Source organism: Gymnodraco acuticeps, unplaced genomic scaffold (assembly GCF_902827175.1).
Source record: "Gymnodraco acuticeps unplaced genomic scaffold, fGymAcu1.1, whole genome shotgun sequence".
NCBI lineage: Eukaryota > Metazoa > Chordata > Actinopteri > Perciformes > Bathydraconidae > Gymnodraco > Gymnodraco acuticeps.
This window is the reverse complement of record NW_022990015.1, coordinates 678365-697455: the sequence shown is the minus strand read 5'-3', so window position 1 is coordinate 697455 and position 19091 is coordinate 678365. Positions and strand designations below refer to the sequence as shown.

Here is a 19091-nt window from a genome sequence, read left to right as displayed (position 1 = left end):
TTGTTTGAATGGATTTGCTAGTTAGCCTTTTCTGCAAATACAACCAGATTGCAGAGCTGCAGCAGATTGCAATACTAAAGTTCCATTCTGGTTCAATTGAAGTCATTTTAGGAATGGGCATTCCTCAGAAACACTATGATCCTTGGAAAGCAGTTTTCAATCAGTCAATACGGACTATATTGGAGCTTATGTGTCTCTCTTGAAAAACACGTTTTTTATTAAATGTTGCAGGTTGCTCTTTTGACTCCACTGCTATTTTAAAATATGTATTGATCGAAACATTACAGTACAGAGTGTAATTCAGTCATACAGAAATGGAATGTTTGCCCTCAACTTTGCTTGCAAGGACATTAGTTATTTAAGATCAGAGTTAAATGCCTGTTGGTAATTCTGCAGTATAATTTTGAGCACACTTGACTCTCCATTTTGACTTGGTGTGGAAAAACACAGGCGTTATTTATAACAAGAACGATAACTTTTCCATTCAAGTATCCACGTAAGACTTTGTGTAACTGTAAGCAAGCATGCACAAAGCAAGAATCCTCGACCCAGGGCATATAACAAAGATTCCACCATAATTATGTGATAATTCACACCTGTGCTTTTTTCTATTGTGACATGTGAAATCTTCCGGCAAAGGCTTGTAACATCAAAAGAAAAGATGGAAACAAAAAACTCCACCTCTACAGAGAGATCAACTTGAAAAAGAAGGGTGAAAATGGAACAAAACATTAAAAAAAGCAGTCTGCTTCTAATTACATCTTAAACTGGTGACTTAACTTTTTATTTTGGCAGTTTCCCCCTCTCCAGCTCCTGCCCAGGCCTGTGTCTGAGAGTCAAGACTAATCAAAGGCACTTGTATGGAGAGAACTGTTGGCCTCTGAAGGGATTGAGCCAGTTCAGGCCAGCCTGCTGCTCTGACTCTCCTTCTCTCCTTTTCTTTTCCCTCTCACTCTCTCTTCCTGTCCTGTCTGTTTAAGGAGTGAACGATTGGGAAATTCCTTCAAGCTACTTTACTTCAGGTTTCTCAGGGATTTAAACATGCACACTGAGGCTTTGGTACAGTCCATTTTGGTCCCATTGTTTCTGATTCTGCTCACTACCGTGGAGGACACTTTGTTACAATCGGTGAGGTGAGTTTCTACACAGCTTTTATTTCTTCTTGTTTATTGTGGGTTAGTGTAAAGAGCAAGAAGGGTGTGGAGTTTTGCTGACAGCAGTTGGAGAGTACGATGTGGGAAAGTTTTAGGAGAGACTATACATGAATTTTGCAGTTTTTTGTGCAGGTTTTTAATGCTGCTTTACTTGCCAACAATTATATTGCCATGGGTATGATTCTTTTTTTCCAGATTGTTTGACTGACACTTTTTTTAAACGCATACACATTAATTAATTTTCAGTTGGACACTCAAGCTGCCATGAACATGTTATGACAGCTTTCGTGGTTGTGGGTTTGGTACAAGAAGCTTTTGGGAAAGTAAAAGAATATTTTACTTAATAATTTGCAGTCACGAAAAATTAAAGTAGGAATGGCCAAGACCTAATTTTAAGAAAAAAAAGTTCACTTAAATGCACTCAGTAACTTTCGGTGCTATCAAATTAGGGATGTTGCACTTAAGCCCCTGATGCCATAAAACCAATTAATTTCTAGGAGCTTTTAAATTTGATTGGAAATAAATGTGAAATCGTAATGGTAAGAATGACATACTGTAAGTCTATCACTGGAATTGGCTAAAATGTTGGAAAATAATTTCTGTTTACCTTGGCCTCTTACTGTAGAGCCTGACTGAGCAGATCTGTAAATGTTCCCATATGATTCAATCTTAACTCAGCTGCAGAGGGGGTGTACTCTGCAAGCAGGTGCATCATGTCTGTGTAGAGATAAAATGCCATGGTGTGGCCTACAGTTTATAGCATACATTAGACAGCAGCACAACAACTCCTGAGAATCCAGGTGATAATAGTGTTATTTCTCAGTGTTAATTAGGCACTTCCAAATAATACCTACTTTATTTGTTTACCAGGTATGGCTGTGTCAAAAAGAGTAGGTGGGAAAAACACAATAATAAAGGTTATGTTTTGTAACTGCAATTCTAAGAAGACAGGTGAAGCCACTGCAGGAAATGTAATTTCCATGTATGTGCAATGGAGTGTTTTAATCAACATCCAACAGCAAAATGCTTCCAAGAGAGGCAGGATTACGGTGAGAGAATTAATAACATGTGTTCTCCACACTGGCTTTGTCCCCTATTGGACCCTTTAGGGACCAAACAAGTCCCCAGGAACGGCAGCTTGCTTTCTTCCTACTCAGGAGCAGTGGCGAGTAGTCAGGACCCTCTAGGCCCTCTGTGAGGGCCTAAGATATTCTAAAAAATAATATTTGAAAACATTACAAAAAAAACATTTTTTTTTAAAATATTTTTTTTAATATTTTTTTGTTGTTACATTTTTCATTAATTTTACCAAAATAACTTGATTTAATTGTATTTAAAATAATATTTCCAAAGAAATAAATCCTTCGAATCTGCCTGTTCAGTTTCTGTTGGAATGTGAAGGGTTACATGCCGTCTCTGCGAGTTACTAGGCTTGTTTGAGACGCGTTGCGGCTCGCCTCGAAAGTAGACGAGAATAGCCGATCGCAGCCGGGGGAGGTCTCAAAAAGCTTGCCTGAAGTCGGACAGCTCGGAGTCGGCTTCGTCCTCTTCTTCTTCTTCTCTCGGTTTTTTGGCGGATTGCAAACAACTTTAAGGTGCATACCGCCACCTCCGGAGTCGGCTTGACTCGGTTTGCATTTATAAAGAATGCACACATGTGTTTAATCGTTAATGTCAGATATGTACTAAGTAAATAGCCTACATTTGTTCCTGCTCAAGATTAGATTCAACTTTATTGTTATTGCACATATTACAGGTACTGAGACAACGAAATGCAGTTTAGCTTCTAACCAGGTGCAACAAGCAGTAAAGTGAAAAGTAATGTACACAATCTAGAATAAAATATAGAATGAATTGAATGATGAATAAACAGTGAGGGGTATGAATACACTAGATATACACAGCAGCCTGAGAGCAGTATGAACAGTGTGTATGAATATGCTAAGATATATAAAGTATGAAAACGGTAAGAAATGCAAGTATAGTATAAAATATATGGATATTAATTTAATGATGATACATATTGTGGAACAATGATGAAAAATGTGAATGGAAGTGGCGACGTAAAACTGACACAAAACAACAACAAACTTTTGCTGAGCCAATTGGAGAGTTTAATCAGCAGCACGGGGTAAAAACCACCAATGAGCGCTCAGCTCGAGATACCAGCGAGTCGTTTCCCATCAAGCATTTCGCTTCCACAGCCCGTGGAGAGGAACTGCGCCGCCTCGCCGCGCCTCGCTCTCAAGGCTGCGGGCGTCTTTGTCCCGCGAGATTTCAACGTCTCATGTAGGCGAGCCTCCAGAGCAAGTCGGACAAAATGACTAACCATCATGCAACGCACGAGCAAGACGTTGATCGAAATTGCGCAGGTCTGCGCAGGTCTCGCTTGTCTCAAACAAGCCTAGTATGTAGGATGGTCTATGCAAGTGGTGCAGTGACGCGTCCTAAAACCCGGAAGTAAGCTTCGCTCGGATTCCCTCGACAGAAAGCAACGGGATTTCTCCATAGGATTTTGGAAAATAGCTCGAAATAAGGTCTGTGGAAAATAAACCTGTTAGATAAATGCACGTTGTGTTCAGCCGGATAATATCCACATGTCTATCCTATTTTTATTATTTTTGAATCATAAATCTAAACGATAGATTTATGATCGATAGATTTATGATTAGCATAAGTTCGTTCATGATGGCTCACTTCAGTGATAGTGATGACATCGTTGCGAAATGATTAACCGAGTCATTTTCAAGATTGAGTTACAATGATAAACTGGAGTGGCAAAGGATCAGCTGAATGACCCGCAAGTGCTTCATTCAAAAGGACAGGAGGATGGACTTTGTGTTTCAGTGATTTGATCATCAAAGGTAGGCCTAAGTCATTTTCAATGTGGGCCGCCGTGCCGACTTCATTCATTTGTAATCGCTACTTGGGTGTGGGTGCCCTGTCATGATAGGTGTTTATATAAATGATGTTGTTTTGTGTGTTAGAGGGTCGCTGTCATTGATGCGTTTTGCACCCCGGATCACTGTTTTGATATTCCGCTGAATTCTACGTTGAGACGTAATATCTCTTCTTTTTTTTCGAGGGAAGGGGGGGGGGGGGGGGGGGGGGGGTGGGGGGGGGGTCAGAGGGCCTAGGTATAAAAGTCACGGCTCGCCACTGCTCAGGAGTCACTATTTTGGGACAGGACATATACAAATGCAGATTAAATATGAATGAACATTGGAACCGAAAGGCACAGGACAGGGAGTGGGTTCAAACACAGTCCAAGCCAAGTTTCACTACTGGAAGTCATCCCAAGGTCATGTTGTCATGGGAAAAGAAAATGATTCATCCTGATCAGCAGATACATTCAAAAATCACCAGTTTGCTCAAACCTAAAACAGCCCTCAGTGGCTGAAGCTCCTCTGAAATGGAACTTGTATAACCTCCCCATGGCACATAGAACACACACATTCTTTATTTGATTTCCATGGGAGTGTCAGGGACATTTGATCTGTTGATTGTTTGAGTGTTCAGCCAGGATTAGAACAAGAATGTCAGACAGCATCCAAATGAAACACATCTCACAGTGAGATCCCATGATGTAAAAACAAAGCTCAGAAACAGCTGCTGGTGTGTGCTCAATGAAATGTGAAGCTGTTTCTGTCTCATTTGATTTATTGATTTATTAGCTTATCCTTAACATTCTGTTTTTTTATCAAAATCTCAAATTAAATAGAAAAAAAGGTTTTCTGACTTTGAATATCCATTCTATAAATACTATAGTCGACAAAACAAATGCAATGAATGCACTATATATCATTTTTTATAAGGTAGCCAACACTGCCATGTGTGTGCAAAGGTATTTTCACTACGATGTGGTACTGTATTTAAAACAGACACAGGTGCTGCAAACTTGACCTTCGACCTGAATTTTCCAAAGCTGCATAACAACTGTCTTTTCTTTTACCCAGCCAGGTGGGTGGTGTGTGCAAATTTTCCTCAGAGTCGTCCCTGCGCCGCTGCCGGACCCCTGATGGCAAGATCTGCAGTGGGAGGGGCAAGTGTGACTGCGGCGTCTGCATCTGCGAGGCCACCGATCCAGGGAAGTTCTACGGTCCACGCTGCGATTGCCACGACTGGGTCTGTTCTACATATAATGGGACAACTTGCAATGGTGCGTACACATTTATTAAAGGTCCCCTGCTATACTGTTTTTCATCAATATATAATAGATCTCAGATATATACAAAACATGTCTCTGAAGTGTTTGGCTCGAAATACCAAACAGATCATGCATTGTAGCATCCCATAATCCCCTCTGTTTCAGCCCTGTTTCAAAAGTGCTGATTCTCTGCCTGTTACTTTAGATGAAAATAAGGAGCCCCTCCCCACGCCCCTCTGAGAGATATTTGGTTAAAAATAACACAATGGTGCTCTAGGAGGAGATTCAGGTGATAAAGTGGGGGGGGGGGGGGTTACCTTGGTTGGTGATTGGCTAATGGTTACGCAAGCCAAAAAATCGTTATGACATCATAAAGTGGCCAAAATCTGATCAGCTCATTTTCAGACAGGTTTTTATATAAATGGATCAGGACAAAAAGTGAGCGAATCTTTTTTCCTGAAACTTTCAGAACCTCTTCACACAGAGGGGACACGTGTTGATGTATAAAAGACATGAAAATGTGGATTTTGCATAATAGGTGACCTTTAAAACATAAAACTCAATGGTTTGGTGATATGGCATGGAGTCAAATATATTATTTTATTGATATATATTCTGATAAAAGTAAGTGTACAGGCACATGGTTCCACATATTTTCTACTTGGGTACGGTTATCACTGGTGTTTCGGTAAGTGATGCAGCAGAACTCCTTACTGTTGGCTTTCATCAGAGAAGCTTGACAAATGGACTCTCCAGCTGATGTTCAGCGTCTGGTGCAGCCAGGTGCTAGGAAGGAAAGAGGGTTTGAGGGTGAAATTCAAAAACCTATTAGATTGGTATTGGATTCTAACATTCCTCTCGTTTTATGATATCGAAGGAAGAAACATGTTTTTTACAGACTTGGAGTGGATTCAGAGTTTTACCTTTTATTATACCCTTAATTGCCAAATCAGAGGGCTGCAGTATTGTGTCCCTGAGAGCCTGCATCACCTTGGCAGCACTTCAAAGGGTTTCATTGGTAATAGACAGCTGGTTGGTTCAAGTATGTTACCAAGGCATAGCTTTTGTTGCGAGGCACGGCTAACCCCCAAAACACACCAGGAGCGTCTGCGTCGCGTTACGGCCGCGCCGCGGCGGTCGTAAGGATCGCGGCCACTCTAGTCAATGGGTGCTATTACACCACACGCGCCGTTACGGCTCAGACGCGTCCCAGAAGCGGCTCGGCGCAGCGCTTCTCTAAAATTAGGATGAATCCTATTTTTGCCGCGGCGCAGCCGTAAGGTAAAGTCGGGCAGGCAGCCCCCCCCCCCTCGCAGGAAGTGGAAAGGTGAGCATCCGGGCCAGGCCCATCCCCCACATATACTAATTTAGCAGACCCCACAACACCTCCACTACGAAACGCACCATGGACGACGAGGTGTTCATAATGGAAGTGGAGAAACACACAATTTTATATGATGTAACCAATGTTTTTTACAAGGACAACATCAGAAAGGACAAGGCCTGGTTTTTAGTCGCTGCAGTTTGTGGAGTGGAAGGTAACAACTACATATTAATGTTTTAAAGTTAATTAATACTTGTAGGTACAGTACAGAGCCATTCAGTAGTTTAACATCTTGTGAAAGTCGTTAAAAAACTGTTCAGTAAACTTGCATTTCACAATAAAGTAAGATCTTATTTCCTATATCAAGATTATTATATTATTATTATTTTGTATTTATATTTTTATAAATATTGGTTTTTTAACTATACTTTATCTTGTGAATTTCGCCCAGGGATCAATACAGTTGTGTTACCACTAAAATACAGCAACACATCTTTGATTCATGTCGTTTATAACTGGAATATTACAATTATTATTAACTGTGTCTGTAGTCTACAACACAACAAAATAGGAAATAACAACAATAAACACGATTTAAACAGACACAAACATAAACCATTTAACTACGTATAGCCTACTTACTTGTAGAAGTACAAATGTCCAGGAAATATTCCAAAATCAACAACAACTGCGAGGCTGCACACACGACGCTCCGTTTCCGCAACGTTTTGAAACGCGTCTGGTGTGTGTTGTCGCAGGAGGAGGTCGCAGCGTGGCGCAGCCGCAACGTAACGCGGCGCAGACGCTCCTGGTGTGTTTTGGGGGTTAGCCTGTTGCATGCAATTTTAAAAGTTCTGAGTAACAACACTTGAGAGTGCATCCACACTCGAGGACAAGTTTGGGTTGACTTAACTCTATGGTAATTTTAGAGGCAGTGATGTTGCTGCCCTGATCAATAGTTTCACATTAACAAATGTCAGCATTGTAAAGGGCATAGCTATAGTGACACATCCTTGGAGAATTGGGTTCTCACTTTGCATTTTCCCTATGCGCTACAGATCTTTATAACAAAAATATATCTGTTTACAGCTTGTTTCACTGAATCGAAATGTAAAAAAGGTTAATTCAACTATGAAGTCCATTTTGTCTGTATGTGTATATGTGTAAGTATACAGTATGTGTCAAAAAAATCCAAAGAAACACATCAAAGTGTTACACAATACAATTCAACAGAACAATGAACTATAGATTGTAACATGACAATACACTTTAATCAAATCCTAACAAACTGAACATGAAGATCATAACTCTTACAAAGCTCAGATGTATTGCTGGGCTGTTGAATCAGACACCATTAGTTGTAGCTTGTTCGACCCTATAAACTGGCAGCGGAGGTAGAGCATACAAATATGTAGATGTATATACTGTAGATATGTTTAAGACATTTTGTAAGTTGTGAGAAATGCAAGTCCCATGTTGATAGAAAAGGAACGCTCATCTTTTTGTTCAGTGACCTTTTTAGATATGAGTGTTAGGGTTTAATTGAGATATGTGTGGACCTAACAGGTATAATAGTGTGTGTGTGTGTTGTGTGTGTGTGTGTGTGTGTGTGTGTGTGTGTGTGTGTGTGTGTGTGTGTGTGTGTGTGTGTGTGTGTGTGTGTGTGTGTGTGTGTGTGTGTGTGTGTGTGTGTGTGTGTGTGTGTGTGTGTGTGTGTGTGTGTGTGTGTGTGTGTGTGTGTGTGTGTGTGTGTGTGTGTGTGTGTGTGTGTGTGTGTGTGTGTGTGTGTGTGTGTGTGTGTGTGTGTGTGTGTGTGTGTGTGGTGTGTGTGTGTGTGTGTGTGTGTGTGTGTGTGTGTGTGAGTAAACGTGCAGGGTAGAGTGATTTATTTGGGTAGACAAGTCGGCTGCTTTGGGGAGCTCATTTTGTTTCAGCAGTCTGGAGCGAGAAGGCCCTGCTTCAGCCTGATGGGGTTTCGCTCCCCATGCTACACGGACTGCAAATGGAATCTAGATGCAGCACAAGAGGGATAGATTTTCACACCCAGATATAACTATGCACAACGAGGCACATACTTATAAAACCATTTTCCCATGTGCATATAGGGCCCAGCAAATCTAGTCAAAGCATATTGAGAAGAATACACACATCCCCACCTGCCTCTGGCTGCTCAATAGCCCATGCAGCAGGGTCCGTGTCTGAGATCGGCAGCCAATTTCTCTCCCTGCGGCAACCTTATCTCTGCCTCTCCAAACTGCCCAGTGATAAGATCCAATAGATTTTTCTCCTTAGGGATAAACTGTGTGTTTCCCTTTCCAAAAACATTAGCTTTCCTGGCATTGAGATGTTGTTTTACCTTATTTGTCGGACTGATTCAAACCATTTAGTCAGAGCAACAAGTCAGGCTAGATGGGGATGATTTATTTTCTTAAATAAAGGTCTGATGGCAACATCTTTAAAAAGTATGGTTTAAATGTGGTGTTGTTTTGAAGCAGTATAAGGCTTTAAAGTGAATATTACTGGCAACAGAGCAAGAATGCCTTTGGTCTGAAACAACATGCTGTTTTTTTTTGTGGGGAGTTGTTATGGCCTTTTGTTGTATTGGTTTCCTTCAAAAGACATATAAGTCACGTGAACTGGAAATACTACATACAACTATGCTTGTATACAGAAGGGTATATTTGCCTAGGGCTGTTGTTGCGCAATGCATTATTAGCATAAAGCCTTATGAAGAACGAACAAGGCTCTCCTTTTTATTTTATTCAGAGGAAAAAAGAACATGTGTTCCTTTTTCACATGCATTAGACTATTTTTCATGAAAATAATAGAGGCATGCTCCACAGTAAATATATTTATTTGTTGCCCATTGTGTGATCCCATACATTATCTTATACTATGGCCAGTGGCAAGAAAAACATCTCTGGAATACTATTGGACTGATAATGGACAAGTTATAGGCAATGTTAAACCAACAGGGAACATTCAAGCTTTAGTGTTAGAGAAGTTGTTGCTGAATTTATTGTATGATTTACAAAAACCAGTGATGCTGTCACTCACATGTTTGTCCTCCCACTGATGCATCCCATATTGTAGCAGAGCAACGGGATGGTGACCTAACATCTGTTCACCAACTGTGCAAATCCATCCTGTTTTTGACTGTGTTGAATCACCCTGTTCTATCCCTGTCCCTTTTTCTATTAAGCTGCAGTACATGAGAAAAACACCCTTGTGAGGTTAATCTATATATTATGTAATTTCCATAATAACTCCCTTGTTTTCATAGATAACAGTCATAGTGGTAATGTTTCCATTCGCTCTTTCACAGCCTTCCCTCTTTTCCCCCCTCATTGATGAGCCACGTGAAGTCTCTCTCCCTCACTTCTTCTCTCTTTGTGTCTGTGTGTGTGCGCTTCTCTGCGATTGATGTGCTTTTTCCATTGTGAGAGACACAGAGGGTGGCGCAGGGCGCTGCAGGCTAGCATTGTCCCAGTGAAAAAACACTGTAATGTATAATCAACTTGTAATTACTGGTACAATATTGAGTAGCATTAGACCATTATATCAAGACTAAAGCCCTTAGTGAGCAATCATCTATGAGTTTAATCTTCATTGGAACATTACTGCTTGTTGCAAACACAGGGTCAAAAGCTTTCTCTGGTACTTCCAAATCCCTGCAGTCACTGATGTGGATTGAGGTAGAAAGCCAAGTATGTCTGCAATCCGGAACAATCTGTAACTTTAAGATTCTGGCAGACTTTGTCGCCCTATCTCAAAGGAGCAGTTGAAACGGGGAGGCATGAGTGCGAAAACCTTTTCCACCCTGCTTGATGGCGGTTTTGAAGTTTTGTGAGAACACATTTTGGCCTCTCTACCTCACTAGGTTTTCAGAGCTTCTACTTTTTTCCTGGCTCAGCCCCCCAGCCTCTGAGCACCGTGCCAGAGCCAAAGATGATCCCACCCAAGTGGGTTTTATGTCAGTGGCACATAAGAAGTCAGTTTGTCCACGCTGTACCAAATCAAACTCCTCCAGATGCACTTTCAATCAGTGTTACATAAGCGTAAGATGTTGCTTCCAATATGGACACATTAGAGACCGATGATATAAAGTAATCATGGGAGAACAACTCACTAATGGCAGTCTGTTCAAAATGACTAAAAGCTTTACTCATTCCTGTTGATTTCCTAAATAGAGAGAAAAACAGTTACCCAAAGTGAAATGCAGTCCTTGAGCCATTACAGCCCATTAAATTGTTCATATCGGTATTTTTTTTGCTAGTACATATTTTGATGTGCTTTCACTTAGATATTCAGGTCTTGCTGGGCAGTGTGCCTGTGTGGTGAGCATAGGTGGTGAGTCACCTAATGATAGCAGTGTGGGCTGCAAGGAGAAAGAGCCACTTAAGTCTATCCAAGTCTACTAGTAAAAGGCCATTTTGATTGGGACCTATTACAGTTTCCAAATACTTCTTGCTCTAGGAACATACATTGTTATCATAATGAAAAATACATATTTAGAAATATTAAAAAGTTATATTAAAGCCAACAAAGTATACAAATGAATGTCGAGGTGAATTGTAAGTATTAGTAGTATTACTTGTTCCGAGGGCAGCGCTCATAGAGGATGAGTTATTACCTGAGACAAGTGTCTCCTAGATCTTTTCCACAGAATACGAGCAGACAGGCTGCTGTTTCACGCTCCGAAACCCACAGGGAGAAGAAAGCAAGGGAGGATAATTACTCATTGAAATGAGGATCATGGTATGGAGAGCCTAAACGAAGTAAGTGCAGGAAATGTCTTTTTGAGATGAAAAATCAAGTGCTGGTAATAAATGGGCACAGAGACAGTCTCAAGGAGTTTTAGATGTGCAATATATAATGTATGTCTTGCATTATTGCGTTTCCTATCATCAAAACTGTACTGAAATCTCAGAATAGCCCCAAGATTGCCTGGAATGTAGCAAAATAAGTGTTTTCTGCTCACGGAGACGAAATTAGTTTTGGTACATAGTTTTTCCAGTAATCACTCAAGATTTCTGAAGTATGTTCCATACAAAACTAGTCCCTTGTTTATCACCCTGTTTATATTATACCTAATTTATCATCAGAGAAGGACAAGTTTAATTCTAAACCTGAAATTAGCTTGCTGAATGAGTCACCATCCTCTTCTCATTAGCAGTTAATCATGGTAGCGCCTCATTACCTGTTATAAATGCCACTGATGCTGACACTGATGCACCCTCTGTTTTCCGACCCCCAGTGAATGTATTTGGGCTCTGACCAGTCCATGATTGGCTAGGCGTGTGTATCTGTTGTTGGTGTGTAGGAAGGCCCCTGACACTCTTAAACCACAGAGAATTACTGCTCAGGAAGCACCAGGAAAGATATATTGGCAACAGACATGGGTTTATCCCAATCAATAAACATTTCTATATAGACAGGCACCTTCCCACACACACAAACTTTCGCCCATAGCAGACAAAGAGGGTCCATCTTGTATGTCAGAGTGATTGTCAAGTGGAGATTAATGGGGGCTAGTGGGTGGCAGCAACTTTGTAATACTCTGATGGATTAAGTTGGAGAGACTTTAATCTTACTCTGTTTAACAGCTATCGTGTGACCGTTGACATCTGCAATAAATCCAAAAAGAAAAGCGTTTTTATTTCCTGTCCTTGCACCAATAGTGCTGTGTGTATTGAAACATCTAATAATAATCACAAAACATAAAAAAATTGTTAATTTACATTCACCGTTCTCCACAGTAGAATGTTATGGTGGCAATGATTCAAGATTTACTAAATATTAGAAAAAAACTTGGTTCTGCTGTGTTTTAGGATGCTTAATGTGTTTAAATATGATGGGGATTTCATCAGATTGCATGATAATGTTGAGATCTCCTAAAATCTATTTATATTCCTCAAAATTGTATGGAGTACAGCTTTCTTTGAAGTGCACTTTCCATATTCATTTTTCCTTGAACGTGCAAGTGTCCCCGGAAACGTATCAATAATGAGAAGAGACAGGGGACTTGCCTGTTGTTAATGACTGATGGATAGCCCTTGAAAAGGACACCACGGATACATGATGAACGAGTCAGGAGAATGATTGAGTGTGACATACAAGGCCCCTTGCTGCTAAATGCATTAGGAGCAACATTCATAATAACCCCTGTTTTTCACATTGCTCACTACGGCCATCAGAATGATGAGAAATGCTGTGACGCCAAACTGCCTGAGTAGGTCCTGTGACACTGAACAAGGCAACGCTGTTACTGAGTGATTGAAGGGGAGGCGAGTACATCTTCCTGAAATGTTGAAAATATATGATTTTCAAATATACATGTATATGTATGTTTCATATTCCATAAAACACTTGGGATAATCAATTTATTCCAATGCTTTTACTCTCCATAGTGCAATGCCAACACTTACATTTAATAACACTTGTGTGTTTCCTGTTTGTACAGCAATTTCGAAGCACTGGGCAGTGGCATGCTTTTAGGCACTGATAAACAACATGTGGTCTGTTTTGTTTCCTTTAGACCGCGGCTACTGTGACTGTGGGATGTGTGAGTGTGATGAAGGCTGGTTTGGAGATGCCTGCCAGTTCCAGGAGGAGTGTAACCTACCCAGCAAGAAGAGCAAAGCGCTTTGCAAAAACCCAGAGGGAGTGGTGTGCTCCAACAGAGGTACCACAAACACTCAGACAAATGTGTGTGCGCACAGGCAGACTTGCACATTGAATGTACACCTACACACATACATACAGAATTGCAAGAAAATTACACCAAAGCATTAATAAAAACCTGCTCCAACCAAACAACCTGCTCGCATATCAGCAGACCAATAGACACAACATACTAGAACTTGAAATAACATTTTTAATATTTTGCTTGAGGCAAAATGATTTACTTATACAGCCTTTGCATAAATCTGTTCATGTATTTCTTTTGTTTCCTTTTATTTATTTTTAGTTCCATTCATTCCCTTTTAAGAGCTTATTATTAAAACAAACATAATAATTAAAAGGAATTATTAATGCTAATAAAGGCATTACTTACAGTACAATTTATATTTGTTTCGGTTTAGGACCGATTCTTGTGATTTCTTTGTTCTCACACATATCAGATGAAACAATCTCTTTTTCGATAACACCAGTACATTAACCCATTTATACCTGAATGGTCATCATATGAAAGACTGATATGTTGAATAACAGTACTGTGTGTAAGTATTGATTATTCAATTAGTTTTTAACCTCCAAAGCCAGAGCTTATTTGAGTCACACAGTCCCAGTTTGTATGTTTATGATATGGCATAGCATCCGAAAGCCCCTGCACACACATACACAACCACAGCAGTGACACCAGTCTACATCCGTTGACACATGATGCCTAGACGGTGTCTCCAAAGCACATCTGTAAACCAGCTGGGTTATTGTTGTGCAGGGCATCAGAACATACACACATCCTCCCATCCCAACCACACACAACATTTAAACACACCCACATATTGGACGTTTTCCAACAAATGAGCTTAAACTGTGTCTAAAGCTGGTGCATCTTTAATAGGCACTTGCCACTGTGGGAGCTGCATGTGTAACAATAAGGACAACAGGGGTCTGGTGACTGGACGTTTCTGTGAGTGTGACGACAGCGAGTGTGTGGACGAGGATACCGGAGAGGTGTGTGGAGGTATGGCCCGTATCCGCTGTCTCATCCCCCCACTCATCCACCAAAAGTACAGCCACCTGAGTTTAACATAAGTCTTTCAAGGACTGTCTATCTTTGTCACTCTGTTTGATATAAGCAAATACATTCCCCTCATGCGTCCGTGAAGGTTAATGTGAAGTTTGTTGTCTCTCGCTGACATGCATTGTTAAACTCATCCCTGTTCCCCGCAGGTTGTTCCAGTGCCTGATCCCAATGTTAATTAAACATTTCCTTTTCAAAGCTAAATAATGGACTTAGCGTATCAGGCCTAGGTCAGAAAAACAGAAAGCTTAATTTTGTCTAAAGCTAGACTTAAAAAGGTGGCAAATAAAATGGTGTTAATCTTAATTTGTATACTTTAAGAGTGATATTCATTTTGAATAATGACAATGTTGTAAAAATACAGGGCTTTGAAATAGTATCCAGCCATCTTAAAATCCTAAACACTGAATATTTAAATGTGTGTTTAACTGACGGCTAACCTACTGATAAAGGTGAACTCATCAGCTGTTTCATGTGCATTCTGATCTGCTTCCAGGCCATGGCCAGTGTTACTGTGGAAACTGTTACTGTGCTTCTGGTTGGCATGGAGACAAATGTGAATTCCAGTGTGACATCAGCCCATGGGAAAGCAAGCGGAGATGCAAGGCTCCAGATGGGAAAATCTGCAGCAACAGAGGTCTGTTTACCAGCCTCAAACCAGTACAGTACTTAAATTATTCTCAGATTTGTTATTACATATTTTTTTAAACCACCATCTAAAATGTATAACATCCAAAATGTTCAGGTATGGAAAACAGCTATTTTCCAACAGCCTTTATTCGGATAAATAATATCATTGATTCACAAAGAAAAACAAATAGAGGAATGGTTGCCAGGAATTTCTGCCAATGGTTAATTCCATCAAACCCATTTGAGTCCATGTCACACTAGTGACAATTGCAATTGAATTATGTTGCCACGAAACAGGAAACAAACATCATAAAAGGCATCAGGTGATTTCCTGTCTGTTATCTCAGGTCATTAGGAGGAGGAGACAATATCCTGATGGAGTGCAACACTGGAGAAGAAATTAATGGAGTTGATGCTGAACAAAGATTCAAAGAAATCTTTGATCAGTCACAGTTTTTTCCACGTGTGACAAAAGAACCCAAGTTGTCTTCTGCTATCTGACTATGACATATACAAAAGAGACACTTTGACATCCACCTTTTGAACTAAGAATGAAGAAAGGGAAGAGACACAGGGGAGAAGAAAAAATACAGAAAAGAAAACTGCACAGAGAAAAGATTGGATGAGAAATCCTCATGTAAATGTCACTGAAAGTCAACAGAGCTTGGCGGACAGTCAGAGAAATAGCCTCACTAACGTAACTCGAGTGATCCCGGGATTTCAGTAAATCTCTTTCAAATTAATTTCAGTGGACTGGCTGAGGGCTGGCTAAGTGGTCGGGCTAAATGATAGCCTACATGGACAGAGCCCAATGGTTTATGGTTAAGTGCACAGCTGACACAGCATGGACAACCATCCACTGTGTTAATGGTGTAGCAGACCATAGTACTCTTCTTAAGTACAGAAAGGGGCAGGCAAAGGTGTTACAATTTCAATGGTTATCAGAAAGAAAGAAAATATAGGATTGCAATTAAAACGAAGTCCATCTCAGTTCAAATGACCCTGAACACATTTTCTCTGCTTCTCTATTAGCTTGTCAGCGTTTTACAATTCTTTCAAAAGCTTATTATGTGATATTGATAAATGAATTGATTCCTTTTTGAAAAATGGTTGTACTTTGGGAAAAGATGCAGGTTTCAGCTTAGATGTAGTTCTCATCCTCTCTAGATTGAGCAGCAGCTAAATTGGTATAAAGAAAGGAAGAAACATTCATCAGTTTCATGAAATCTCAAAGATTTGACTGACAGCAACTATAAACATGTCTCATATCGATTATCCGTTTACAACGTATCTGCAATAAGTGGATATAACCTTATCCTGGCTAACAGTATTTAAAATGTATGGAAGAAAGTAAAGTATATCATATTTTTCACATTTCTGGCACTCATTTTCTTCATTCTATTACATTTTTAAGGTAAACCTAACTGATGCACTTCTCAAAATGCTACCACTACCACTGCACTGGCAACAAATGTCAGACTTTGTCAGTTGTGTGACCCTTGCTCAAAATATAAAATCCTGTTTCGCTCCAGTCCCCGTTTGGTAAAACACAACGTCACCCTCATCTCTCCAATCTGCTCTATTCACACTGATTATACTACTACAGCTACTACTGATTATAATGGGAAATATTATGAATTCCCATTTCCATATGGCATGTTACCACTTTGTTCTGAATGAATCCTCCTTTAACGCATTGTGAAGATCAATCCTGGTGATTATGGTAGATGGATCATGGAAGGTGATTGCACAAGAGGGTTGATTTCATCACCGACTATAGACGTATTTTTATGAGAATGTGAAACATCTTCCTTCTCTATTCATTTTAACTGTGGCCTTTATTTCTTACTCACCTAATATATTACTCTGTTTAATTCTACAAAATGAAAAACCCCTCCGTCTGTTAGGGTCACCTCCGCAGTTGAGCTATTAATGAACTAACTGGCATGCTGTCAACATGATAACAACCAAAAACGCTGGAGGCTAAATTAATGCATCTACATATAATTTCTTGATCAAAACAAATTGAATCGACATGATATTGCTGCATGAGGCACAAACAGAGGAATAATTCCCCTTCTGTGTGGCGAGAGAGACTGCCTTAGTTGAGAAACAAGGATTCTTCTCGTCAAAATATGTAATGTTTTATAAATTGTTTTAGATTTTTTTTCCTACTGCTCGTGTAAAGCCAGGATGTGACATTTGTGGCAGACATTAAAGTGCATGGCTCTATAAATCCAGGGCTCCAGGGTTATGAGGGTGGAGAGGAGACCGAACATATAGGGCCAAGGGCCAGACAAGCGCCAGCCACAGCCCGCAGGCCTGCCAGCTGGCCCGGCTCCCCCGGGCTCTCCCCTGCTTTGTCACTGCTGATAAGAGAAAATGGGATTTCCACTGGCTGCTGCCCGGGCCAAGATGTAAAACGAAAAATGAGAAAGAGACAGAGAGACAGACAACAATTCAAAGATTAAGGATGAAAAAGTAAGATAGAAGGAAAACTTGGATTCATTATGTTGTGTTTAACCTCAAGTTAAATAAATAGAACCCCCCATCCCATCCCTATCCAAATCTCGGTGAGAAGCCTGCATCCAAGTTAGTAATGTCAGAGTTGATTTAGCATTGTTCTGTTTGTTTATTTCCATAGCACATGACAGATTTATCTCTACTGTAAGACTGGGAAATAAATTACAATGGTGAATTCTTATTACTGTATATGTGTGTGTGGTTTTGTTCTAGGGACCTGTGTGTGTGGGGAGTGTAACTGTCACGATGTAGATCCCTCTGGCGACTGGGGAGATATTCACGGAAACACCTGTGAATGCGATGAGAGGACCTGTCACCAAACCTACGACCGATACACGGACAGCTACTGCACAGGTCAGCATGCTGTTTCTGGATTCACTTTCCTGTATGCAAGACATTTACAGAAATCCTGAATGTTCTTTAAAAATAGTTAAGAGAACTGGTTCAGGATATGTGAAAGAAATAGGCTTAGGCCTATTCGCTTTCTTGACAATAGTAGCCTAAGAAAAGAAGATTGGTAGGCCTACTGATCTTCTCATCTTACTCTCAGCAAGAAAGTAAAAATAAGTGTGTTTTGCCCAGATGTATACATGTAGATTGTTACCACAACCCTATTCCCGGCTGGTTAGCATAGCTTAGCATAAAGACAGCAAACGGACAGGAACAGCTCTGTTAGTTCCCAGCAAAACAGAGTCCTGCTTATAATGCCTTATAAAACAGCACATTTACACTTTTACTCGGGGCTTGTACAAATAAAAAGAATGACAAATGTCTGAGTTGGAGGAGTATGGGCATAGATATGTCTCATAATTATTTGTGTGAACATAAAAATAATTTGTGTGTAAATATGTGATTTGTAAATGTAAAACAACATCCACAAATGCATTTAAAAGATTTGCAAACTCACAAATACATTTGCAAGTGTAAAACGGATCTGCAAATACGCTAAATATGTTCACAAATAAAAAAAGATCTGTGAATATCTCTTTAACATTTACACCTTTCGATCAGGCATTTGTGAATCCATTTTGTATTTGTGGACCAAAAATGCGCTTGCGGAACTCAAATCTCTGTTCACGGATCTCAAATCTCTGTTCGCGGATCGTCTTTTTACACACACGGAATTTTGAGACATATTTTCCGCCGGTCTCGGCTAAAATCTGCTCGTGTCACTCGGTTATTTTCGGAAACCACGTGATGGCCTGCTGATGACGACATTTCCGCATGATTTCAAAGTAAGAGCATGATGGTTTGTTTAATGCTCCGTTTTTGTATTATAATGAACAGCGGAACGTTAGATGCATTCTTCATCACCATCATGTTATAGTGATACAGTTAGTTTGTGTTATTGGTTCAATACAGCATATATCGAGCACTTTCGTTGATGTTGAAGTGCAGGCTATACGCCACTTTCGGATCCCGGGGGAGCAGCTGGCAGCGAAACAGCCCAGATAAAACTCTTTCTTCATTGTTTGTTGTGTATTCAGTCAAGCGGGTCGAAGTTACAAAGCACTTCACATCTTATTAATCGGCCTAATTGTACCTTACCAGTGCAGTAATAAA

At 40.2% G+C, this 19091-nt stretch overlaps 1 protein-coding gene across 3 annotated transcripts in view; it reads left to right on the top strand.

Annotated features, from left to right (window-relative positions):
- The first annotated feature begins 878 nt into the window (after positions 1-878).
- itgbl1 (integrin, beta-like 1) overlaps positions 879-19091 on the top strand; it is a 46049-nt gene continuing 27836 nt past the window's right edge. For 2 of the 3 annotated variants that reach the window (XR_004568697.1, XM_034213552.1), the window contains exons 1-6: positions 879-1133; positions 5111-5313; positions 13164-13310; positions 14193-14315; positions 14872-15012; positions 17742-17882. Coding sequence is in view for 2 of the 3 variants with exons in the window: in XM_034213552.1 (XP_034069443.1) it covers positions 1042-1133; positions 5111-5313; positions 13164-13310; positions 14193-14315; positions 14872-15012; positions 17742-17882 (847 nt within the window). In the remaining variant the exon portion in view is untranslated. The remainder of the gene's footprint in view (positions 1134-5110; positions 5314-13163; positions 13311-14192; positions 14316-14871; positions 15013-17741; positions 17883-19091) is intronic. The other variant, XM_034213553.1, reaches the window with a different exon arrangement.